Source organism: Rhinolophus sinicus, linkage group LG04 (assembly GCF_036562045.2).
Source record: "Rhinolophus sinicus isolate RSC01 linkage group LG04, ASM3656204v1, whole genome shotgun sequence".
Lineage (NCBI taxonomy): Eukaryota > Metazoa > Chordata > Mammalia > Chiroptera > Rhinolophidae > Rhinolophus > Rhinolophus sinicus.
The window spans coordinates 146976873-147003694 of record NC_133754.1 but is presented as its reverse complement, the minus strand read 5'-3'; the positions used below and the strand labels follow the sequence as shown (position 1 = coordinate 147003694).

Below are 26822 nucleotides of genomic sequence, written 5' to 3'. Positions count from 1 at the left end.
CACCAAGTGGCATAAAGTGTTTACAAGAGAATGGTTAAGAGGAATTAGGAGGTCTGTTCTTTTTATAACTGACTCCTATAAAGTCATCATTAACCCTCAAAATTTATTCAAGTAGAGAGCCAGTATTCACATCTTAAAAATTTATGATTATAGCAAAATATACCTTGGAAACAACTGGTTGTGATATGGCCATTCCATAACTAAAGTAGTTTTATTTATACACATTTCTCATGCCAAGCTCAGAGCAAAACCTGAGCCTGGAAATTATTTGACGCGGATCAAGTGGAACTCTCTCTGTGTAAGCACTGTGTAAAATGCAAAATTCTATGAAGAATGCAATTGTCTGACACTAGATGTATAGCTAGTATTTATTCAAAGTTATTTAAAGGCTTCCCTGCTTGGACCAGTCAGAGGGACAAGAAAATAACGTTCTCTAGCAGGTATATTTTCTTTTTTTGAAGAGACAAGAAGTGCTGAGAGAAACTAATTAATCACTAATCACTAATTAATTAATTACACGAACAAGAAAATGATTGCATAGATTGAAAGCAGAAACAGTTAATTTAAATAACAGTTCTAGCGAGGAGGCCTACAAACCCAATTCTAAAGAAAAGCTAGAAAGCTTAGCTGAAAAAAAAAAAAAAAGTTTCTGAGCACAGGAAGCTATGAACAGGGAAATTTGGTACACTTTCATCTGTTTTAGCTGACTGTCCTTACTGGAGCCAGCTACTTGAAATCTTTTTTTCCTTTTTAAATATACTGAATGGACATTTCACGATGACTCTAAAATGACTATTAGTAAAGCACTCTCTATATAATAAAGGAATTGGTTAAAAAAATATTTTTAAAGAAGTTTCTGAGCTTCCTGAGGTAAACCTTTCTGCTACCAGCTGTCAGATGTACAGACAATGTTACGCAGCTTCCAGTGTAAACTAGGGCAAGCAAACAACAACAAAAACCGTCAAGACGCCTGTGAGAAATCAAAAATTTTGTTTGTAACTGGAAAAAAAAGCAACTAAATAACAGCCATCCATTCCCAAGTATTTAATATAAAAGGACAGCCAATTCCTTCCACTGAGGAAATCATTTCTTATGACTGGCGTGACTAAATGTCTGGGTTTGTCTAGAGTTGTCTTGGTTTTAGCCAAGTCCTGTGTTCCAGGAAACCCCCATTCATGGGCAAAGGAGGAGAGTGGCCACCCTACATGGAACTGAGATAATAATGTCATGCTATTTGGACTGGCACACAACTCACATCTTTTAATATCAATAATCTAGTAACTAACTAGAGGCTATACAGACATCCTGAACTTAGATTTGTGTTTGTTAAGATATACATAATCACCAAGATATGGAATGTGGTCAATAAATTGGGTTTAAGTATTTGATTATTAGAAAGTGTTCATTTCAATACACTTCACCAATACAAGCACCTAACTTATCCCATCAGTTATTAGCGCACTCATGGGGCTACGGAGCACCTACTATGTATTCAACACAGTGAGGGTCCAAATGAAACAGAAATGATTTGTGCTCTCAGTCAGGCAGGGGGTGAGACAAGTGTAACTTTATGATTTCCCTAAGAAATAATTAAAAGCACTAACTGTGTAATCACTGTAAGTACAAAAAGACTTCAAAAGAGTAAGAAATCAGTCAAAAAGACAATGGATGTGAAGGAACCGAACAGAGACTGGTGTATAGGAGGTACTCAATAAATGTTAGCTGAGGCTTGGAATCAGGTACGAGGACCCACGAGGGGAAAAGTGAGGTTCGATTGGTGCTTTGGTGCAAGCAAGCGCTTCAGTGAGGTGGAGATACAGGGAGGACATTCTAGGGGCCAGGACGGAGCCTCCTGGTTAAACAATCAGCAGGTCTGCCTGTGGTTCACTGTGGCAGAGAGGAAACCAGCAGCCCTGGAGTGGGCAGCGTGTGGGTGAGTGGTCAACAGGGGATGGGCATTAGTGGTAAACGTGGCAGGAAATAACGGGATGAGAGCGAACCTGGGGAGAACGAAAAGCCAACCACGATCGACCGTCGGGTATCCTCTGCCATCAACCAGACTGTGGTTGTTCTCATCTACCTACACGTAAACCACCAGACTAAAAGGTAGTTACCCACATTCCTGTCTTGAGGGGGCTGCTTGATCTGTGGGTGGGTAGAAACTCCAACCCGAGATCAAAGAGCTCCTGCAGCTGTGCAGTCCTCACACCTTTGGGTTCTTTGATCCCCAACAGCCCTGAGCCACCTGCTCTGAAATAACAGCTCCCACCAGGGACCCCGTGCCTCCCACACCTATTAATCAAACCAGGCCAAATGTGCAGAATAGGAGGGGGTGAAATATGAGAGGGCCTGCGACACTTTCTTTAGGTCACCCTGTCTCACATGCATAATGTAGATGGTTAAGTACTGCCTTTTTAAAGTAAAAATAAACAGCTAAATATCACAACATAAACCGGAAGATTCGCAAGGATGAAAAAGTGGCATCCTGTGTCAGCATTTCTTCACTTAAACATCTCGGACAGATGAAAAGCCAGGATGCTTCCAGAATTATTCCCTTTCTTCAACATCTATCTCTTCATTACGTACCCTTTGATTTCACTGTGAAAGGCACATAAGCTTTTTAGAGAATCAGAACCACAGTTGTCGTGCTTTCTTCTATAGCACAGTGCAAAATGCAGACTCCCTCAGGGCAGGAAAACGGAGCAGCTGGCACCTGCCTTATTCTGCATGGTTTGTTTTTATTTTTCTTTTGCTCTTCCTAAAATCTCAGGCTCTAGTAACAACTCCAGCCAGATCCAAACATGCCAGCCGTCACCAGTGCTACTGAGGACTTGCATGTGGAAAGTTTCCAGACACTGATACTTGGCTGTCTGTGGGGTCTGCACTTCAAAGCTCCTCTCGGGATGGGTTTGGTCAGCAGCTGTAGGTAGTCAGACAGGCTCGTCATTACAGAGATGAAGTAAGGCGAGTTTAGGAAAACACTGCTGAGTCCTTCTTCTCCATGTACAATATACTTCATTATACATGAATGTGTACACACACTATTATATTACATATGCATATATGAAAATGCATATTTATTATTATGTTTCATTTACAGAGTTAAGATAAGGAGATATGTCTGCTTTCTCTCAATGGCCTCTTTACACTTTAAAGAAAGAAAAAAAAAGTCAAATTATTTTCTTCTTTTTTTCTGGACATTCCTCTTTTATTTGCTTCCAATATGATTATAATAAGTAAGAAGTTTGTTTAAGGTAATTGACTAGTATTTCTAGATTGGAGGTAGAAAATCTATTTTACCAGCTTGGGGAGACCCAGCCAGGAATCCCAGGGTATATGCAGATCACAATTGTGCTTGTTTTTAGGAAACTAAGCTTGTTTGGACAGAGATGACAAGATAAAAAATGTACGATAAGGGCCTTTGGGCAAAAGCTAATTGAAAATTGGATTGACCATATGTCAGCTTCCCAGCCTAGACCTTCTTGGTGTAAAACTTGAGCCAACAATTACCAGACTGGGATCTTAATGAGCCAGCAGCCAAAGTTCTTACTTGTGAATTATTCTTTTTAAATAACTCTTCATTTAATCTTTCTTTTCCTTTTGCTTTTTCCTTATCATAAAATAGAAAATCTGGTTGATATTTATTTCAAGTCTTTTTACACTCAGTGGTTAACAGTGGTTGCAAAGATATGGTCATTTCATTCATCCACACATCTATGGTTCACGTGATACGGACCCACTGTTGATATGATGATCGCAATGCACAAAGAAGAGTGACAACAGAGAAGAAATCATTCTTTGCAACTGGAAATACCACCATCTCATTAGGAAGAAAGCTAACATTCATCCTCATAAGTTCAAAACACTATGTAAGGCTTCTCGTAACATTGCTTTTCATTTACACTCAACTCAGAATTGAAGCTTAAGGGACACTAAGGCAATTTCTACAACATCTCAGACAGACAGACCATTAATGAGAACTACATATGCTCTTAGACTAAATAAGACTTGAGATGGTTCTTAAATCTTTCAGTAAGATTTGGATTCATGGAGGTATAATGGAACAGGATGTTGGGAACCATGGCTTCCTCAAGGAAGTTATGTGGGCCTGGAATCATGTGGATGAATTCAATCCGGAGACAATGATTAGTCAATGATCAAGGAAATGACATAATTTAATTGATATATTCTAGAAAGTTTTAGGGAGTTGTAAAAGATGCTTGATAGATCATGTTTGGAAGTTCTGAGTTTTAAATGACATAGGGAGAGTCTTGTGCAGAGATTCAAGATTAGTAATGGGTGAAGTCAGCGTTGAAGATGCAGAACTGAAAATCATTAATAAGGAGGTGAGACTTGTAATTGAAAGGAAGGCAGGGATGTGAAAGAAATGCAGTGAAATTAAAAAATTAAGAGTATGTGAGAGGTAGAGAGTGAGTGAGGCTGGGAGAGAGCTTGAGGCAGGGAGAAAGGAAGGGAGAGAGAGGCAGTGGGGAGGGAGAAGGAGGGGGGGAGGGAGGGAGGGAGGGAGGGAAGGAGAGAGAGAGAGAGAGAGAGAGAGAGAGAGAGAGAGAGAGCGCTCAGCATCAGATCTCAGAGAATGGCTAAGGTAAAAGGAAGGGAGAGAAAAGAATCAGTCAAGTGTCAAAGAAGAACAGGGTTACATCTTTGCATCACAAAAGGCAAGGAAAGATAGATCTGGACTGGGTAGATCAAAAGCATGAAATCCCAGAGAAAAACAAGCAGCCTTCTGATTTGGCAAGTAGGAATGGCTGAAAGTCTCAGAGAATAATTTCACTTCAAAGGTGGAAGTCGAAACAAAATTGCAGAGAATTACAAAGTGGCTGAACAGTAAGGAAATGGAAGCAGCTAATTTAGACTACTTGTTGGAAATTTTCAGTTGTGTAAGGAAGGACCGAGCTAAGGCAGTAAGATAATGGAAAAGTTTGCCCGCCCTTCCACCCCCCCATCCAAGATGGGGGTTACTAAGTTTGAAAACAGAGGATTATGGTCCAATTCACAGAGAGGAGAATTGAATGCAGCTGGGAACAAATGGCTAAGTGATCGACAAGGAATGGGACTTTTTTGAGAGCACCTTCCACAAAAGGCTCCTTACCCAAACTCCAAAACAACAAAAAACAAACAACTGCCCCCCCCCACCCGCTGATTTGAGAGACTGTTTTCATTTCTTGTAAGGATGGTACTTTGTTAGCAACATTCAAATCCACAAGAAATAAGTTAATTCATTACATACAGTGGATGACTTGAGTCAGTGGTTCCCAAACTTGCATGTGTATCAGAATGGACTTGTGGAAGCATACATTGCTCAGTCCCACCTATTAGTTGTGAGGTAAGGCCCAGAATTTGCATATCTGACAAGTTACCAGGTGATGTTGATATTGTTGGTCCAGGGACCCCACTTTGCGGGTGTTAGGGCTAGCTAGCATCTCTCCTAGAAGCCCAGTTGATAAAGACTGGTTATTTAGGCTATCATCTCCAACACAGGGCCAGAGTCTCTGTAGGAGTGATTCACAAATACCCTTCCCTCAGGCCGATAGCATAGAAAATGAAAGTTGTTATGCAGTACATCATACTGGCATCTTTTCATATGGATCACCACACACATTTTTCTTCTCCTACAGACATTTTAAGAAGATAATTTTCCTAATTAACCTATGGATGCATTATCCCTTACTCTTCAAGGATTGGTTGATCTGGATATTTCTTTTTTTGGATGCACTTTATTCAAGGAGTTAAGTTCTACGTATTGTTAGGACATAATAAGGGTTTAACTGATTTGAGATACAAAAGCATGCTTAGTTAAAATGTTGCAATAGTAAATGCACTGAAGTATCAGATTAAATCTATCTATTTTATCTAATCTTTCACAAAAAATGAAGTGCATTTAATGTATGAAGCATGCTTCCCAAAATAAGATGTCTAGAAGAAATTTTTTGGGGGAGGTAAAAATAATATCTTACATATGCATTGTATTACATATTCGCTAAAGAAATCTTTACAACAATCCTATTGGCAAGATGTTATTTACATTTTACAGCTGAAAAAACGAAAAATCTCATGAACATTAAAATAACTCACCCAAAGTCACAGGGACTCAAAGCCAAATGTCCGGACACTCTTTGTATTATATTTGTATCCACTGGTTACTACTGTCTATAAGACACAGTATTTATTTCAACTAATTTCTCAAATCAACCCTCAGCCTTAGAACAACAAGGTGGCAAAGGGGGTAAAACATTTCAGGTATTTATTTATATATCACACATGAACAGTGGACCATTTTTATCCTCTTTGCCTTTTGCAAATCAGCTGCCTAAAAACTGCTCTCTTCTTCAAAACTCATTAAAATATCATGCACAGAAAAAGAAATATGTGGGGCTTGGAAGGAAAGTTAACATCTGGCCCATAACCCTTTCCCCTACTCTTGCTGAGAATTGACCTTCCTCAGTCATTTCTACCAGGGATTTTTCCCTGACTGTGGAGATCTTTTTAATATGAAAAAGATACTTTATTTTCTATTCATGCTTAGGCCATTTTTTTTTTTTAATTGGAGCTAACCAGGCATGCACAGATGGAAGAATGGCATTAAGTGGCAAAAGCAATTTCCCATTTGTTAACATCCAGCAGCAATCACAGTACCTTTCTTTTTGGCTCTTTCAAAGATAACTGGAAACTTTAGGGTGGACCTTGTCTTTTGGTATAACACCATAAAAAGAAGCCTGTTGAAGCCATTATTGGGATGTGTGATAGAAATTTAACTGCTTTAAAATGCCTAAGGCTAGCAAGATGTGGACGTGTGTAAAGGGTATGAATTGAGATTCTAAGAAAAATAAAAGTCTGGATCTATTTATTTCACAGAAGACGTATCCAGATGGATTCTGCAAAGCAATCGCCTGGCATGTAACTATACCTTGCTAGATGCAGTGGCCTTAGGAAGTCATGCGTAGAACTAGGGCAGGATTAATTTTCAGGATTTCTTTTTGAATCTTAGAGTCTGGTTTATATTATAGACACTGGCACCAATATAAAGATCTCTTCTGGAGAGGAAAAAAAGGATGGGCTAAGCCATCTTCACTAAAATTGTACTTGAAAAAGATGCAGTCATAAAACCCTCAGTTTCTTGTTTATTTGGGCTATCTTATTGATCCTGAACCAGTTTTCACAACTGGAGGAGTGCCCATTTCCCACGGTCTCAACATGGTCACTGCACGTTAGAGTTCTCCGTCCCCGATGGGGGACGGAGAACTGCTGCTGCAGCCGGAGCTAGGCCTACTCATGTCAGAGTCCAAACTGATACGCATGTACTAATTTCAAAAACAGAGTTTCTTCTATGGACCTCAATCACATCTTCCCCTTTCACATTTAAAGCTCTATTCCTCGGAGGAAAATACGGTCTGTTGGGAGGACCTTCATAAGACAGCTTGATGATAATCGTGAAGCTTCAAATAAAGCACAACTTAGGCCTGTGCTCAGGTAGCCTGTAGACATCAATATTTATAGACTTTTCACCCCAAATACAAATTTTCTCCTACTGGCCCCAAATTATACATTTGAATTCATGAAGCTTCAATCATTTTTGGTCATGAAAAAGGGAGAATGTAAAAAGAATATGAAAAGAATAATAGTTTTGTGCTTGGCACTCACACTCACATAAAATTCTAAGGTTTTACTTCGAACTTTGTCTAGAGAGCTGAGATAAAGAGAGTGATGAGATCGTCACAGATATTGGAAAACTGTTTGACTCTGGTAACACTGAGTTACTTTACTAGGGAAGTTTCTGTGAAAGTCAAGGTTGAAGCAATAAGTGAAGGTTAAGGGGAACAAATCCATCTCTGAATAAATACCTCAGAAAAGATGCCCGTGTTTTTGATAATTGTGGGAAAAATGAAACAGGGCTGCCCAGGTGGGACTTAGGTGAATTAGCAAAAGGTGCCCCCTTCTTTAAGGTGGACATAATCCCACTCTGAGGCACATGACTGGGTGAGTGGATTACAGGCTGGATTTCAGTCTCCACTCAAGTTAACAACCTGTGCAACCCACTATGTCATTCCAATCATACAATCACAGACATTTCTTGCATTTTTCGCGATCTCCTCTGATTCTTTAGTCATATGTGGCTGGAATTCAGTGGGGGTTTTAGGATTCTAAGATACACAGTATAGAACTCTGGCTCTGAAGGGCAAAGCTGGCTCTGAAGATACTTCTGAAGGTAAAAGATGAAAAGAAGCAAACGATTTCCAGACAAAACTATCTTGCACACTATATTAAGAAAGCATACACATTGTAGCCTCTGGTGTGTTCAAAAAAAGCATTGCACCTTCCGAGGGCTATACACGATTATAAGTGTGCTTTAAGGCCAAGAAAAAGAATATCAATGAAAATCTTAAGAAAGAGAAAAAGCAATTCACAAACTGTACATGCTTCTGTCACTCTACCTGCAATAGTCTTATAGCAACTCAAGAGGCTCAGCAAAATGTTACTTATTTTCTTTAAATCTCTGCAAAGTCGCATGACAAATGCAAAGAATACAACTGTATGTGAAAAATAATTCAAATATTGGAAGTTAAGTGGCTTTCTGAAGGTCATGGTGGACAATAACAACCAGCAAAAAGACTCGGGCCAAAGGAAATTTGTGAAGCCTTCTCAAAGAACAATTTCTTTTGTGACATTTTTCTAGAAGCAATCTTGTCACCACACCCTTTGCCCTGGGTTTATTAAAAAGCCATTTCAAAAATCATTTCTTTCTCTTCTTAAAAATAAAAAGAATTTAGCAAAGATGATCATATCTCCCAACTCTATAACTCTCCATATTTGGAAGGAGGCTAAGAGATGATAAAAAATTTCACTGAATTTCACAGTCCTTAAGGTCAGGAATACACAATTGCAAAGCAAGATAATATAAAATGATCACTGCGAGAGAATTTTCATCCATTTTAGCAAGTCAATTTCTTACAGACATGTAATTTGGTACGACATATCATAGGACCAATGGATTTACACCATCAGTTTAAGACATAAAACTCTTTCTGACATCAGACATGCAACTAGATTCAACTTGCTTGAAAGTAATTACTACAATCCAACTCACTTGCTCAAAATCACTGCAGTGGCTCGAGAATGTTTTTCAAATCAAATGAGAACTCCTAATTCTAAGATTGAAGTAGCTTTGCTGTCAGTTTTTTAAAATTACTTTCCTCATCACACTATATCTGCCCTTTTTGCACTATGGGTCCTCTCTCTTCTCTCTTACCTTGACTGTTTTCACCATAGCTGTCTTACCCAGTTTTAATCCTCAATCCTCCAAGAAACGCAAATAAAATAATGCATCTATTTAAACTGAGCAGCCACTATAGAAACTATTTCAGACAAGCTTCAGTTCCCAGCAGTAACTCTAAAGTTCTCAAACATCTTGTACCCTCTTATATTTATAACCTAGACCCTCTCTGGTCTAGGTTATGTAAGTGACATTAATGTAATTCATTAATGATCAGCAGATTATGTTTTTTACCAATACTTTTGAGCCCATTTATTGTTTTTTGAAATCTAAATAGTCTTATAGAAAAATAGAGAACATAAATAGTGTATGCTGTATGCCTTGCCTGAAATACACTACATCTGGTTAGCCATTTGGATTGCTTCCTCCCACCTCAGGATCTCTGTTTAAAAGAGGCCTTTTCTGACTGTCTAATGTTTAAAAAGTTATACATGAATAGCCACACCAGTTTTACTCACTATAAACCCAAACTGGATACAATAAAGCCACCCATGAAAAAGTAAGGAAGTAGACAAATGGTGACATGATCCTAGAGTGGAATACTACTTAGCAGTAAAAAGGAATGAGCTGCTCCTATACTTAATGACGTGGAATAAACCTCAAAAATATGACATGGAGAGAAAGCATCCATTTTCAAATGATTCTATTTATATACAAGTCTACAAAAGACAACCTAATCTATAGTGACAAAAAGTAGATACCTGGTTGCATAGGATGGGCTGGGGGGCTAAGAGATGAGAAAGGAACACAAAAGAACTTTTTGGGGGGACAGAAATGTTCTATATCTTTCTTGACTGTGGTGATGGTTATAGATGTATACATTTGTACACTTAGAATGGTGCTTTTTAATATATGTAAATTTTCTCCAATAAAGAATACAAACTATTTGTTTGTATACTCGGCTGTGCTATTTTTTATTTTAAATAAATGCAAAGCCTCATAAGAAAACGATTGTTAAATTTTCAAAGTCTGTAAGAAAATGTGTGTGTGTGGGGGGATTTTGATAAGGGTGTCCTGATTTAAATCCTTTGTGGGTATTTTATTTTGGAACTGGATTCAGAATCCAGTTATCAGTGATTCAAAAAAATCCATTGCATTACTTTATAGTCACAACACACTTTTGGCCTGAAAACAGCATTGGCTCTCATTGGTCACACTGTGTAATCACTGGGTTTAAGGCTTGATGATTTTGATATTTGCCTAAAACATCAATAGGAACCATAAAATATCAACATTTACTACCATTAAGGAGACCAGACTCATATGCTGAGAGAAATTTTAAAATACTTGGGAAGTCCAGCATCATTAAAATTAGTGAAATCAAGTCTCATCAGGTGATCACACAAAAAGAGACATTAACTCTCTTTTACGTGTACAAGCTTTTGCATATTGTTGAAGAATCATATTTTATACTCACAGCTTTTGTGTATCAATGACTAGACAGTCAATAAGATGTTGATAGCTACAAGCAGTTCAGATATCCATCATTAGTTCCTATGTTGAGGCAATTAATTACAACTTTAAGACTTCACAGACTGAATTCAAGGTGACATTTAAATGTTAAAACTAATTTGCAAAACAGAATTTAAGTATAGTTGTGTTTGAGATATGATTATAATCACTAATATGAGATTATGAGAGAAAAAAGTGTGAAGACATATTAGTGATAATTTTGTTACAAAATCCTTAATACATTTTCTCTAGTGCACTCAAGGTAACTTAATTAATTTCAACCCCCAAACACAGCATTCTAATTCACAACATAGTTCCACAGCTTTATCCTCATTTCAGGGAGTAGAAGCTATGGTGTATGAAAACATACTTTTAAGATTCTTTTTATGTTTGGTGTTTTCCATTTTCAAAGCACTTTTCATTCAACTCAGCTTTCTCATTGTGTTTGGTATTAGTTACCCACATTCTATAAAAAAACAAGATATAAAAACTTTAATTGGCTTCCTCAAAGGCCAAAAGAAATATCAACAACAGACTCTCTACTAGAATTTAAAGGTTCTTAAGACTGCGGAAAAACCACAAAACTACTCAAACATAATACTCTTCATTAGCTAATTATATCCGGTATACAGATATTAGTCATATAGTGCAAACACATTTTAATTCTATTTTGAAGATGGATTTTAAGTGTGAAACCACACACAAGCTTATGTGTAAACTTATGTACTTAAGGATAAAAAAAATACAACAAACAAAACAAAACATCCCAAAGTCTAACAAACCTAACACTATCATTTGAAGACCATCACGGAGAAAACAGCTTTCATTTGTAGAAAATATTTCTAAACCTCACGTATTTGTAGGCATGAGTCAAACATGCTGATGGGACAAATGGATATTTTGGATACAAGACTCTAGATTAAGCAATGATCAAGCGTTTTGCTGTCAGGGGTTCTATATTACTCTTCCCATGTAGATATTTAAGTAAATCATCCACCAGACAAAAGAATAAAGGTAAAATCTCTATATTACGTGTGATTCACATCTGTTTTGTAATTGAGCAAGAAGATAAGCTCATATATACAATGATCAATAAATACAAAATGAAAAGTTTTAAGTTAATACAGATTTAATTACTATGAGTTCATAAAGCACAGGGTATAAAACATAAAATATTGAAGGAAAATCAGGTAGCATTTCCAGTGAGCAGATTTAGGTGGAATCAAATGCTTTCATTCCTCTTTTTCTTTACGTTATACAAGAGAAAAACTAAATGCCTTATTTCTGCAAATGAGATCAGGACTGCAGGGAAACATCTAATTCTATTTCACCTCTGACACTGACTAGATGAATAATATTTCACTTTGACCTTTCTTCAAAAACATGATGGGCAGATTATCAATTAAGGTGCATTATGTAGCTTTAACATAGCTACCAACATCATATCAGCATGCTAGGTAGCATAGATGAAATATTATTTGTACTGTGAAATAATAAAGTAAAATACAGATTTACCCTTTCAAACAGTAACACACCAGATATCACTTTATACCCTCAAAAAAATCCAAACAAACAAAAACCAACCAACCAACCAACCAACCAACCAACCAACCAACCAAAAAACCCAACCACATTTCAAAACCTTTAATTTCAGTTCAACACATGGCATGCTTTAATGGTTTCAGCACTTCTAATTCTTTTAATAAATGTTACAAACTGAAAGCAAGACAAGTAGGTATTAAAAATATATTGGAACATCTTAAAATTACCAGCCCTACCAGTGGAAATAAAATGATGGCAATTAAAAGTAATAAAGGTTATTAAAAGTTAAGACCTTGGAGGCTAAGAAGTCATGTTAGACTGTCAATTGTTTTCCCCATGGTGGGAAATCAGTTAGAAATTAAAAAAACAAAAAATGTAGTAGTTTAGTTGTGGTCAAAGAAAGAGTCAGTGGGGATGGGAAGGTTTCAGCAACATGCTGGTAGAAAAAAAGAGACTTACATAGTCTGGGAGGGCAGTGAAATGGAAGGCGTGGTAACCTCGCTCACTTAGTTGTCATTTTTGATTTTCAATGACATTTTTTTCATTCTTTCGCCTAGTAAAGATGACAGAAGGTCCTAATTTATTATCTGATGTCTATTCCTGTTCCTAGATTTAAGAGAGTTTAACTGTATACAGTCATATAATCCAAACACAGACACTTCGAAAAAACACACAAAAAACTAAAGCACCGATGTGGCATGCATTAAATTATAATTATAACTGTACCTGTTAAACCAGAGATAAGGACTTGGGGGAAAAGTCAGCCCACACAGCCCAGGTACTTGGGGGAGATGGGGTGGTAGATTGACAGGTGCCTCCGATTAAAGCAGTAGAAAGAAGGGAGGATATTATAACAAAGAGCTAAATTCTTCCTGAAATGATACCAGCCATGGATTCCAGAAGAATGCAGAATGAAAGTCCTCAGCATGGCTCTATGGTCCACATATCCAATATACACAAACAGAGCTGGTCAAAATGCACATTACACGCCACAATAGATAGTCTCTACGTTAGATGCCTTCTGTGGTTAGGCTGCATTTTACATGATGAGAAAACTATCAGCGACACTTAACATGATTTGGCAGATCATTTGGGCTTGACTGAAGGGGACATAAAGGTGCAGTGTAAATTTCGGTTTCTGTATGTCAATCATACCATGGCCAGATCAGATCAGGCAATGCAATGGGACCTCTGACATTTCCTTCCACTTTTTGGGTGCACTTCAACATGTGTTCGGTTGGCATGCGGAAGGTGCTCAGAAAATATTTGTGAGTAAATGAAGATACCACATAAATTAAATTCCACAAAGAAAACCACCCAGATGACAAAATCCCTTGATTCTACAGCTGATTTGTACATTTTAAGGAGCACGAGGGAATATTCAAAAAAAGAGAACAGAAATAAACAAAGAAGGCTTTTCATAAGAAGAAAGGAAAGAGATCAAGAGAGAAAGAATAATACTGGAAAAAATAAATAAATAAACAAAACTCAAAAAACACACCAAACAACTTAATGCCAAAGTCATCTCCTGGCATTGCAGATGTTGGTCACTAGCAAAATATTGGAATTTGCATTTTAGTTCTCTAGTGGCGACTATCACTTCTGTTCATTTGGTCTCATACAAATACTTTCTTATTCTCATACTTAATCTCAATTAGATTCTTTGATAGGTGGGTGATATTTACTCCACTTATTTTTAAAGAAATTATCTCTGGAGGAAGTTTTAAAGTCAAACAGTGTCTGAAATTCAGCTAGGATTATTCACAACATGAACAATGTTTAGTCAGTTTCCATGGGTATGTATTCATTGGTCTATGTTTATTTTGAAAAACAAATCTTCAAATGACATCTTAACTATAACAGATGATTATTATTACTTATGAAGCAGCAGGATAGAATGATCTTAGTTCAATTAAAATTGTTAAAAATGAAGGTACCATTAGCACAAAAATGTTGATGAGTGGCTTTCATCTTCAGGGCTCCCTTCACTGTGAACTAATGTCACTACAGGATCATTTATAGAGTGCTACTGTAACAAGAGCACAGCGAAAGCAGAAGGAAGTTCTCTGCACCCAGCTCATCCTATGCAACTCCAGGTAATCCCATGCTTAGAGAAAGATGTAGATGAATCTTCAGAGAGACACACTCCTCGCTTTTTCAAGGCCAACCTCCTACCCTGAATAGGAACCTGTCTATGCTCGTCAACAGGAAGCCAGTAGCTGCGTCTGGAGGGAATCTCTTCCGTTTCCCAGGTCCATGACACATGTGGGTAAGAGAGGAGCAAGTCTGCCTTGAGGAGAGACCCACATCAGTCTAGATCAGGGGCGTTCAAACTTTTTTCAACAGTTTTCACCAAGGGCCATATGCAGTAAAATACACAAACAGCCGGGCCACTCACTCGAGGTGAAGTACGTATTGCCTCACCTGGTTTATTTAAGTAAACTAAATATATTTTTGGAATTTGCTGCGGGCCAATAAAAAATGGATCGCGGGCCGCAGTTGGCCCACAGGCCGCAGTTTGGACACCCCTGGTCTAGATCATCTGGCTGTGTTCTCTGACTAGGATGTACTGAATACGGGTACGTCTGAAGAAATGTTAAGAACTTTGTGTGGAATGGACTTGGCAGGATTTGGTGAGAGATTGTTCTTTAGGACGTTAGTTAGCTTCTCTGAAGTTAAGGCTCTTAAGTTAATGGATGGCGAGACCCCAAACCTGATTGGTTGCTACTCTGAGCTGCTTCTGCTTTACCTGATGAGAAGGAAATCCTGATGATGATACTGACCTTCCCATTACAGGAGAGTACCTACCAAGCAATTTGGGAAATTATTCTTTTTTATTTATTTATTTTTTTAATAAAACACTCTTCAAACAAGTTAAATTGCTCAACATTAGGACGCAAAAACAAGCCCAGGGAAGCACAAGTATTTTCAAATCCATTTCATGCATTCATCCCACTCAGCATTAGAACCAAGTTGCATGGGAAGAGGGTGAGCACCAGTGGCCACATGCTTCTGTTTGCAGGCAACTTCTGTTTTCTTCTGTCTAAGGAGAAATGTTTGGCCATGTGTTCCTGCTAAGGAAGGCCTGCAAAAGCCAGTTGCCCTAATTTAAAATACGGGCTCTTGCTGAGCAATCACTGCATGAACCTCTTCCAAGAATTCACTATTTTTTGTTCGTTCAGTTCTTATTTCATAAAAAGCCCATCTTTCTCCAGTCCCAGTGACCTGCATTCTCTCCTTCCCCAAAGCACGTTGCTTCTACTGCTAGCCTTTGCCTTAATCACTTTTATTTGTGGGACACTGGGGAGGGAATGGTAATGCTTAGAGTAGGAAAGAAATTTTCATTTTTTAAAAAATTCTTCTTATTATGATCATGTTTAGATAAAATATGGGGCTTGCCATCAACAAAATTACAAAACAATTCCACTGGGAGTCCAAACTGTTCAGGGTAATTCATCTATGAAAAAGGGAACTTTAATTGTTACTCTTGGCAGCAATCTAAGAGAAAAGTGAAATATTATACTAAATATTGCCACGTGCAATAGTAAAATGCTCTTTCCTCCTTGCCAGAAGCAGTGTGCAGCCCCCTTCAGAATCAGGTTTGGATCTGGCGACTTAGTCTAAATCCTCTGTTTCCCCCTCTCCAAAACCAACAGAGGTTTTCAGAAGAGCTGTGTTTTTTATTAGAACCATTTGCTCTTTCTAAGTTGCCAAAAAGGAGTAAGTAAAACTAGGACTTTTATTTGGTCTAAAGTTGATTCCTCAGCTTCATGGAGGTCAATGTACTTAGTCTGTGAACCTTCTGCTACGAAGTTCATTGCAGCGTTGAACCAGCCCAGGTTATGTTTTGGTCCCTTCTTTCCCTCAAGCCCCACCCTCCAGCCTCATGGATTTATATAGTGGGAGTTGGGAACAAGTGGAAGCTAATCAAACTGAAACATACATACAGCAAATTACGTCCTGGATTTTCTAGAACAACTGAAATTTCAAATATATTTTTCGTGCCACACGTAACAATTACTATTTTGGGACCTAGTGTCTTGATTCGGGCTTCAGAAAATGTGATCTCGACAAGTATTTACAACTCTTCAGATTAAAAGTTTATTGAACACTGCTGTGTTAGATAGTTTATGTGCATGGAAAGGAATTTGATAATACTCAAAAGCAGAGGGATATTCTTGTTCTAAAAATGGAGGGAAGTCTTTTGGTGAAGATGTTAATCAAAAACTATTTTATATGGTATTGGTTACCTGGTATATTTATAGGTTTTTGCTAAGCATGAGACTATAATAAGCTTTTTGCAAATAATTTTTTAAATTACATTTTATATTCCCAGATGAATATCTGCACACATTGAGTATAATTCACTAAAGATATATTAAAATCATATGTAAGATATCATATGTAGATAATATTATTCAGCATCTAAAATGTTTAAGTTGAGGCCCAGAAAAATTAAATGATTTGATATAACCAATGATCTGAAGACCAGAACCTCAATTTTCAAGTAGATATTCTCTATGCTATGAGATGTCATTTTTCATTCATAGGAATATGTAATGATACTAAGATTATTTGGGAGTAAATTTAAGTCTGCAGATAAGACAGAAGGGAATTTTTGTTGTAACTTAAATTAATGGATAAAAATTTAGATCATCTGAAACCTGAGTAAACATACTAAACTTTAGGACATCTGTTTTATATAATTATTTTCTTTTTATTATAACATATATTATGAATGACAACAAACAAAATGGCTACAGTTAGACAATTTGAGGAAACTATAATCTCTATCAATCATGGGAAAAATAGTCAGCACTTAAATATTATGCACAATTTTAAAGACTGTACATTATAAAGCTTCATAAGAACTTTTAATTTATATAAAGTAATGTCTTAAAAGTATGCCTGTTTTTCTGTTCGTGGAAGTTAAAAAAAAACAAACCAAAATGTATAGAGAGCATGGCCTGGAAACTAACAGTGATACACTCAAGTAAACAATAAACAGGTATTATTTAAGTAAAGGTAATCACTATAGAAGATGAGAAATTTTTAACTACATTGTTACAAATAGCACTCAGATAATCAATAGCAGCAAATAAACTAATTAGGAGCCCCATAGGTCGACTATAGTTGGAAGTCGGTTGTCTTTTAAGAAACTGACATGCTGTGGGAAGCCAAGGAAATCTGCCTTATATGTATTGCTTTAATTAAAAAAAAAGAATCTGCCTTTTATTTACTAAAAGATCAAGTTCTTTGTGTGACAGCAGAAAATTTAAAGTTTCTTTTGAGAGGTTCTATTTCCTGCTCTCCATTTAAAATGGGGGGAAAAAATAAAAATATTTTGCCTGTGACAGAATATGAAAGAAATTCTCACCCTTAAAACCAGCAGCATTGGTTTTCCAGTCATTAGCGTTCAAATGTCCTGCACGGGAAGTCCTGACAATAACATGCTGCACGTCTCTCCAGGTCAGAAACGGACTGGGGAAAGACAAGGTAAGAATCATTGTACCAAAAAAAAAAAAAGATGGGGGAAGCAGAGAGTCACAAGCAAATTAAAAAAGCGAAAGCAAAATGGCAAAGTACTAAAAACAAAGGGTCAGCGATTTGGGTTTGAGATAAACAAATGCCAAATGCCGCTCTTGTTCTCAACATGGAGAAGGGACATTAGTCTGAGGGAGGCAGAAAATGTAACCTTAAATTTAAGAAATAGTATGATATTAGTCAATGTAATTTAGGTTTTAAAAGGGTGTGGGTTTCCAGTTTCCTTAACAAAATGGCTCCCAATTTGGGCCCTTTGTGTAAGAGCTTGCATCATCCTCAGAAAGTTACAATAAGCTAAAGTCAAAACTGAAGTCCTCTGGAACATTCCTTGTTCAGCTGTATAGACAGGCAATTGATTTGTAATTTAACAAAGAACTTAGTAATGTTTAACATTCTACATGTGTGTGGAGTATATGGAAAAAGTCTCAACTAAAACCGAATCCCCATTTTCAGTTTCATAAAAGAAGAGAATATTGTACAGGACCCAAAGCTGGCCTCCAAGGTAAACACAGCTACGGGTGTATTCTTGATTTGCAATAAATAGTTATTATTTTAAATTATTGGGAATCTATTTCTTGTGGCTGTTAGCTCTGAAGAGCACAACAAAACTATTGAACAGGCGATACTTTCACAGGAGAACTGCAATGTTAATCAAAACACAGAAAACAAATCCAAATACATATACACAGACTTTTGTTCTTTTTTAAAGTATATGCATATACCGGAAGGCATTTGTATCAGTGCATTCATGAAATTCTAATCAGGATACTTATTGAGTTTAGTTTTGAATGTGAGGTGTGACAATCTTTTTCTTAACGAAGAAATGGCAATTACCACACAGCTTGTGTAGTGATTTTCTTTTCTTGTTTGCCACATTAATTTTAGAAGGGTATTTGCAAAGGATGGGTCAAAATTTGGGGGAGGGGAGACAATAACTCACTACCTTCCTTGAAGTGTGATGGGCCATGTGGTCATCTCTATGTCCTGACATATGCTCATGGATTGACACTGGCATCTTCTAGGCAGAGGGAGAACCTGGTACCTATCTTAATTGAAGCTAATTTTCAATGATGGAGTTGCACATTGCTTCACTTTATACTACATTTCCCCCATCACAATCACTATATACATGTTTTTATGGATGGTCATCTAATGAGAAGGGGCCCAGTGATCAGATTCCAGCCCTTTCATTTTCTACCTATGTGAAATTGACTTCTCAAAAATCAGTTTCCCCACTTAAATTACAGATGCTAATATCTACTTTACCTCATTGTATTGAATGAATCAAAGCACTACTAAGTACTTCACGTAGTTCCTTGCACATACTAAGCCATGAAGAAGTGGTAGATAGTAAAAAATTATGAGCAAAGTTTTGCAAAATTACAAGCTGTACATCCTACTTGGTGGTTGAAAATGGAGACATTTATAGTACTATAGAGTTCTGATACTTAGTTGTTATGATCTCAGGTTAAAAATGAAAGGGGAGTTATTACTCTCATTTTTAAAGTTTTCAGAGGGGGCAAGATTGGATCTTGACTATTTCGTAAGGTTTCATTAACAAAAGTACTTAACACTAAGGAAATGAAAACCCAACCACGTAAATTTTTTAAATATAAGAACAATGAAATCATAATCATTTTTGTTTTGTTTTGATACAACATTCATTAGAAACCAACATAGAACCTAATAAGGCACAAAATTTTGATGAAAGATAGATCCCAGGAGGCAGGAAGTTTTGCTTCTAAAACAAATAGCATGATGTGGCCCTTCGCTGCCTGATACTGAATCCACATAATAATCCAGTAGACTCAGTGCACTACTGTGAGGAAAATTAGGAAATGAGCCAAGGGGTAATTCTGAATGTTAGTCTCAATATAAGATGTTCTAGCTCTGCCTGAGATGTGATGCTACTCTCCTTCTCTTTCCCAGTGTAGTTATTGAATGAGGGACAAAAGCAACAGCAACAACAACAACAACAACAACAGCAGCTCAGTCTGGAAAGACATCCAGCCACTTACTTATGGTAAAACAGAATCCTGGAAAAATGTTTTTTTCATGAGCAAATGGCAAGATACCAAAAAAGTATACTGGGATTTGATAAATATCTCTAAATCAACCTAGTGATTTAAAAATAACATTTAACACACAGTTAAAACTTCCATATTTTAAATCTTACCCTTTGGGGAAAAGAAAAAAGAAGAGAAACAAGTTTCCCATGTTACCTATCATGCGGGGGCAAGATTCCTTCAGAAATATCAAGGGCAAGGTTTTGACTATTGGGAACCTTAGCACGAAAATATAATAATAGTAACAAAACAGGGAACATTTATTTTTTACCTTAAGCAGTTGTATTCAGGTAGATTTGGGAAGCCTCCTGCATTCAACTCAGCCTGAAAAAATAAGTTAGCTGCTCTCATGCTGAGTTACAAAAACTAGTTCTTCTTGGAGTGCTTGTAATTAGAAGGAAGAAATTAGCTTCAGGAAATTAGAATTACACATGGAAAGGAGGCATTCGGATAATTTTACTCTGACGTTTGATAATGTACAAGTTCAGAAATAATTTTTCAAAATTTCCTGATTTTCACCAAAATAAAATGGGAATATGGGAAACCAGTGGATTTTGAACCAGTGGTTTTTCTACCTGTAGGAGGATAACAAATGAGATCAGGAAACAGCTATAGGTGAATTTGCTAGTATCCTGAGAGAACTTTTATTGGTGACGAAGTCTCATTCACATTTTATGGTCCATTGGTATTTATCCTGACAAAGATGATGTAAATGTGAAGAAGGCAAACTATTAGACATCTGGGAAACCATGCACAGTGTGAAAGCAGAGGAAGGAAGACTGAGTGCCCTGTGCTAGCGCTCTGCAGTTCACAATGGTAGTTTAGAACTCCCTAAAACATAACCCTTTCTGCCAAATACCCCGGACCGACACTTCACTGGCCCCTGAAAACCAAGACCCCTTTCACCTCTAAGAACAGGAAGACTGAGGATCAACAGCTTTGGGGGCAAGAAATAATCAACAGGCTGAAAATCGAACCAACCTGGAGAAAAAGAGTAGTTTTGCTCAACCCTGAGCCTCATGACCATTGCCCCATAATACACCACACGTAGTTATGCCACACATCTCTCAGGTTTTTCTTGGAATTATTGACAATTACCCTTAAATAACAATATACACGAAAACAGTAGCATCTATAAATGCCTGCAAGATGTGGCTAGCTATGTACGACTTTTTAAGGCAATAAAATATACATGAGTTTCTGGTGAGTCCTGTATATATAATCTTTTCCTGTTAGGAAGTTTTGCATCCTTTAATGGCCTTGTAATAATAACCAACATTTAGTAAGCACTTGGCGAGGGTCAGGCACTGCATGTTGTATATACATGATTATTGTGTCATCTGAAAAATTGTATGGCATAGGTAATATTTTTACTCCCATTTTATAGATAACATATTTCATAGATAACATAATTGAGGTGCTGAGTTACACACAGTAACTCAAGTACATGCAGGTAGTTAGTGGTAGAGCTATAATTCAAATGGCTGCACTTGGCTGCAGAATGTGTGCTATCAATCACTAATTAACACCAATTCCAGATAGACCCACAAAGGTAAAAATGGATATACACACAGTGGTTTGTCAGGTGATTCTTTGACAAGTGGATCAGGAAGTCAGGTGTGTCATATCATGTCCTCATGGTGACACAATTTTTGTATCCTCACTGTCTCTCTGAACACATGTGGCTGATATTTATTTACCACAGCACAGGAGATTCTTGAGTTTTAATTTCATTTTAAGATTCCAGAAGCCTAACATGGGCACACTATCAAAGATAGAAAGATATAAAACTAGGAAAATTATATTATGTTTATAATATAATATTTCATAGTTCTATAATGTCATAGCATTATTCAATTTTTTTCTTAACACTATTTTTATGAACTTGTCATGTTGCCTGACATGCTCACACTTTGATGGGGTTTACAGCCTGGTTAGGTAACTCTTCTCCAGTCAGGGAATCCCAGCTGAATCTCATCCCAAACATTTCTAGTTTCCAGCTGCAAAAACAGGATAATTAATGACACTATCACTACCTGGTGTTGGTATTACATTTTTGTTCTCAGCAGTGCACAGTATTTCATGGGCCCAACAGTAGATTTAGAAGAAGTAGGACATATCCCAAGAGAAAAATTCTGTGTAGTGCTTCTTGTTGGGCCTCTAAGTGCAACTTCTTGTGCTTAAATTAAAAAAAAATTCTCTCCCCAAGAGTTTTCCCAGATAATTTTGCACATGTGTTTGAAATAAATCTGTATTTTGTGGTCCTTAAAAATAAGGACTAATTTTGAATCTTGAGTGACTCACTCACCTGCATTTATTAAATGAAAAAAGAACTAACCTTCTCCCCAACCCTCAGATAGATTTATCATCATAACCATTTAAGGGGAAACTGAGAAAAAGGGCAACATATACACAGCTTAGTACAGAAAGAGAATTTATAAACAACAGGAGCAACAGGAAATCCCAATAATGAAAACTGTTTCCTAAACAGGGCAATGTTCTTCAAATATGAGTGACTCCATCTATTTGATGTTGAGCAATTATGGGGACCAAACCCACCAGGAAATTGCACGACGAACCAGGAATCAGCCAAATAATCCAACTTTAAATATTAAACAAGAAATCAACAACAAAACCAGTCTCCTTTTATGAGATGTGATAAAAAAAAATATGTTGAACGTTTAAATTAAAAAAAAAATTACAGTAAAAGATATATTGCCATTAATCCCTCTCAATATATACCCCTCTCACTTGGAACACACTCATCTGATTGTTCTTGCCACTTTTTGAAGCAGTTCTGGAAGTCCTCTTTCATGAATGTCTTTAGTTGTGCTGTCGTGGCTGCCTCAATGTCCTGAATCGATTCAAAACGTTTACCTTTCATGGTCATTTTGACTTTGGGGAAGAGCCAGAAGTCTTACGGTGCCAGATCCGATGAATAAGGTGGATGAGGACACACTGTAATGTTTTTGACAGAAATTGCCGTATACCAGAAGTGATGTGTGATATGAAGCCTTTCCACTGTGTGATCACAAAATACGGTGAATGCTGCTGCCGAGTGCCATCCGACAGAAAGGCAGGGATCTTCAATATAGGAAGTGATGCCTGGAACCTTAGTAAGTGTGTGACAAGTTTCGATTTGTTTGGTGCAGTCAGTCGGGTGTGAGCTAGGTTGAGAGGTGTGTTTTAAAGTGTACCATAAATCATCCTCCATCATGACAACACTCCGTGTCACACATCACTTTTGGTATATGGCAATTTCCGCCAAATAAAAACATTATGGTGTGTCCTTAGTCACTGGATCTGGCACTGTGAGACTTCTGCCTCTTCCCCAAAGTTAAAATGATTCAGGACAACAAGGAAGCCACGACAGCACAACTAAAGACACTCATGAAAGAGGACTTCCAGAACTGCTTCAGAAAGTGGCAAGAACGATGGGATAAGTGTGTTCAAAGCAATAATAGCAATGTGTCTTTTACTGTAATATACATTGATGGGGATTAATAGCAATGTGTCTTTTACTGTAATAATTTTTTTTTATTTAATATTCACCATACTGTTTGATCACACCTTGTATGTTTCTTAAGAACTGTATAACACAGAAATGAGAACAAGCAGCCAGAAAATTATTATCATTGTACAAATGTTAAATAAGTCAATGTTTATGGGAAAAGAACTGGTTATGAGCTGGAGCAACAAAGATGAGGCAGAAAGTGTTTAAAGCCTGCTGAGATTGGTGAAAACATTGTTCTGACTGCAGCCAGTGCATGCCAATGATGATTCAGGAATAAAATACCAACCATCCAACAAAGGAAACCAATCTTCTTTTTGGCAGTTAATGAAGACCCCAAAAGTACTGTCAGATTGTCAGCCCCAATGCGAGCAAGAGTATATTGCTAACGGAAGTGTGTTCGTTTAGTTTTGTGTTCTACATTAATTCCAAAGTTCCAGGCCTAAAATTGAAAAGTTCTAGAAAACAGATTTAATACCTCCAGATTTAGAAATGTGACTTTTATTGGTATCACCTGGATACCTACTTAGGATCGATCCACACCTGAACCAAAGCAGAGAAGATAAAATAAAAGAGAAAAATTGGTTCAGGAACACGCACATCAGATTTTTATTACACTCCCTTGGAAAAACAATCACTGGTACCCTGAATTTAACATAAACCAAAGGTACAGAAATTTGGTCTCTTAAACAGACTTAAGAGAAGATAGCCCCTAATTTGCAAAGAAAAATTCTGTCATTTAAATCGAAGTGCCTTCTTTCCTTTATAAACCCTGGTTTCTCTGCAGGGTTTGTCATTACACCTAAAAGACATCAATTAAGTTTTAACAGCCTTATAAACTAGTAATATTTTGTTTGCAAGATCAACAATTATTTCCTTGAAACACTTTGCCACATAAACTCTTTTGGAATCAAATCTGATGACTGGTCAGACAGAAGAAGTACACTAACTTAAGACCACATGCATTGACATCAATTCACAATAATTAAAATTTCCACCAGTTATTCTGTGCACTCAATTCCCTCCAACAGTATTACCCTGAGACCATAAATTCTGGCCACTCTAAAAGCTTCTCTCTCTTTATGCAACCCACATCCTAGAATCTAAATCTGACCCTCATTTTCCCTCCCCAAACCCTTTGCCATCTTTTGAAGTAGGCAAAATGTGACAATCTGAGAGCTTCCTTTGTAAGCTTATCCCAGTCAAGCTGAGAAACGCAAGTCTGGGAAAGAAGATGGAGGACATTGTTCCTTTTTTTGCTAATTTTTTGTAGGCTGTCCAGCACTTGGCATGAATAAATATGCAATTCTGAACTAACTGACCGAATCCTGCAAGAAGACATTGTCACCTCCATTATTTCCATTTTTAATTTAAATTTGTTCTCAACACAATAATAAACATAGCCTCTAATCACACAAGAATGGTGTAAATTGTGTGTTACCGTGTTTCTCTGAAAATAAGACCTAGCTGGACCATCAGCTCTAATGCATCTTTCGGAGCAAAAATTAATAAACAACCCAGTCTTATATTATATAAGCCCCGGTATTATATTATATTATATTATATTATATTATATTATATTATATTATATTATATTATATTATATTATATTATATTATATTACATTACATTACATTACATTATATTACATTATAAGACCCGGTCTTACATAAGACCAGGTCTTCTATTATATTAAAATAAGATCAGGTCTAATATTAATTTTTGCTCCAAAAGATGCATTAGAGCTGATGTTCTGGCTAGGTCTTATTTTCGGGGAAATGTGGTAATCAGGAAGACTTGAGGTAAATCATGACCGGCTACCTAATAGTTCGGTAACACTGGGCTATTTACTGAACCTCCCTGTGATTCAGCTTTCTCAGCTAAAATGTGGAGACTTACTCTGTGTGGTGGTTGCAAGAATTTCAGGTAATGGATATAAAGTGCCTGGCACAACATAGGCTCCCAAAGACAACAGTCATTATGATTTATTGACATGAACAACCTATCATCTCAGAATTCGACCACTTTCTGAATTTATACTAGCCTTTGGCGAATCTCTATTTAATTAAAATAAGTTTTCTTCTATGTTCCTAAATTTTAATAGTATGTTGTTTAGTTTCTGTAACAGATGAACAAAATGGCATTTTAAACACCTTGATATATTTTTGTTTAGTGAAACAATAATGCTACTAAGATCTATCAAAAATATTGGTTTTAAAGAACCAGTGGTGTAGAAGGAAAGCTGACTGGCTGAGAAAGAAACTGTCTGTACCCATTGTAACAAATCCTCTCTATTTGTGGGCAGATCTTCTCTCTCCATGGCTGGTCATTGATGTGATATAGAGGATGGTGAAATGTTCTTTGGTTTGATAGTGGAGTTCTTTATAGTACCAAATATTAGAACGAGGACTTCGAACATACTTATTTGCTTCAGTGAACTGCCAGACGGAAATGTTTTTGAAAGTCTTCTACACAGTTCAGGGATTTGCATAGTTTTCACCTCAAAAGCAGATAGCTGAACCCTTGGACAGGCAGCAAAAATTGTTGCTTGCATCTCTGTTATTATTATTATTCTAAATTACTTTACAGTTTTCTTTTTTATAGTTAAATACAAACACTTAAAATGATATGCTTATCAAAGTATACTTTTTTAAGCAAGGATTTTCAATGTTCAATTTTCATTTTAAACTTTAATGAAAAATCACTAAGCATTTTGGATTCTAGTATTTTAAGTAAATATTATTCTGTTTATTTTAGAAACTCCTGGTTTGTTATGTCAACTCCTAGCAGTCTTTCTAATAATTAGACATGAATAAGGAACAAAAATTATTTTAAACAATTATGCATAAACATACACACTAAGGAAATGATTGACTAAGATGAACAGAAATCTATTACAAAATTTTTGTAGGTATTTCAAATAACCCTATGGCTGATATGACTGGAATGAGAAAATTAATTTTTAACTTTGCCATACTTTACATTAAGAAAACAAAGCTGGCTTGTCACCTAAAGGAAAGAAGGGGGGGTGGGAAGTAACAAAAAACCCTAAAAACCTCAGCCTTATTTCCCTGTCTCTGGAATTAAAGATCCAAGATATTCACGGGCAAAAAATGCAGGCACATAATTCTCCACTGGACAGGTACTCCTTTTTTATTTTCAAGACAGCCCAGTATTAACTCTGATATCTCTCCTGTTCTGTTTTCAGAGTCTCAACTCCCAGAGGTTATGGCAGGAAATAGGGGATACATTCGAAATTTATTTGTCATTGTCTCTCCTACTATATATGTTGGGACATCAAAATCATGTTTTCCCAGACTTCCTGATCGTGAGGGGTACACAAGAAACAGAGTTCTGACTAATAAAACATAAGTGGGACACTTCTGGGCATTTTTGAGACAGCCTTTGCTTTCCT

The 26822-nt window shown here is 36.8% G+C and overlaps 1 protein-coding gene across 3 annotated transcripts in view; it reads right to left on the bottom strand.

Moving 5' to 3' along the window:
• The window catches only part of PCSK5 (proprotein convertase subtilisin/kexin type 5), a 404636-nt gene that overhangs the window by 170632 nt on the left and 207182 nt on the right, over positions 1-26822 (bottom strand). For all 3 annotated transcript variants that reach the window (XM_074330572.1, XM_019736691.2, XM_019736690.2), the window contains exon 10: positions 17664-17767. In XM_074330572.1, coding sequence (XP_074186673.1) covers positions 17664-17767 — 104 coding nt within the window. The remainder of the gene's footprint in view (positions 1-17663; positions 17768-26822) is intronic.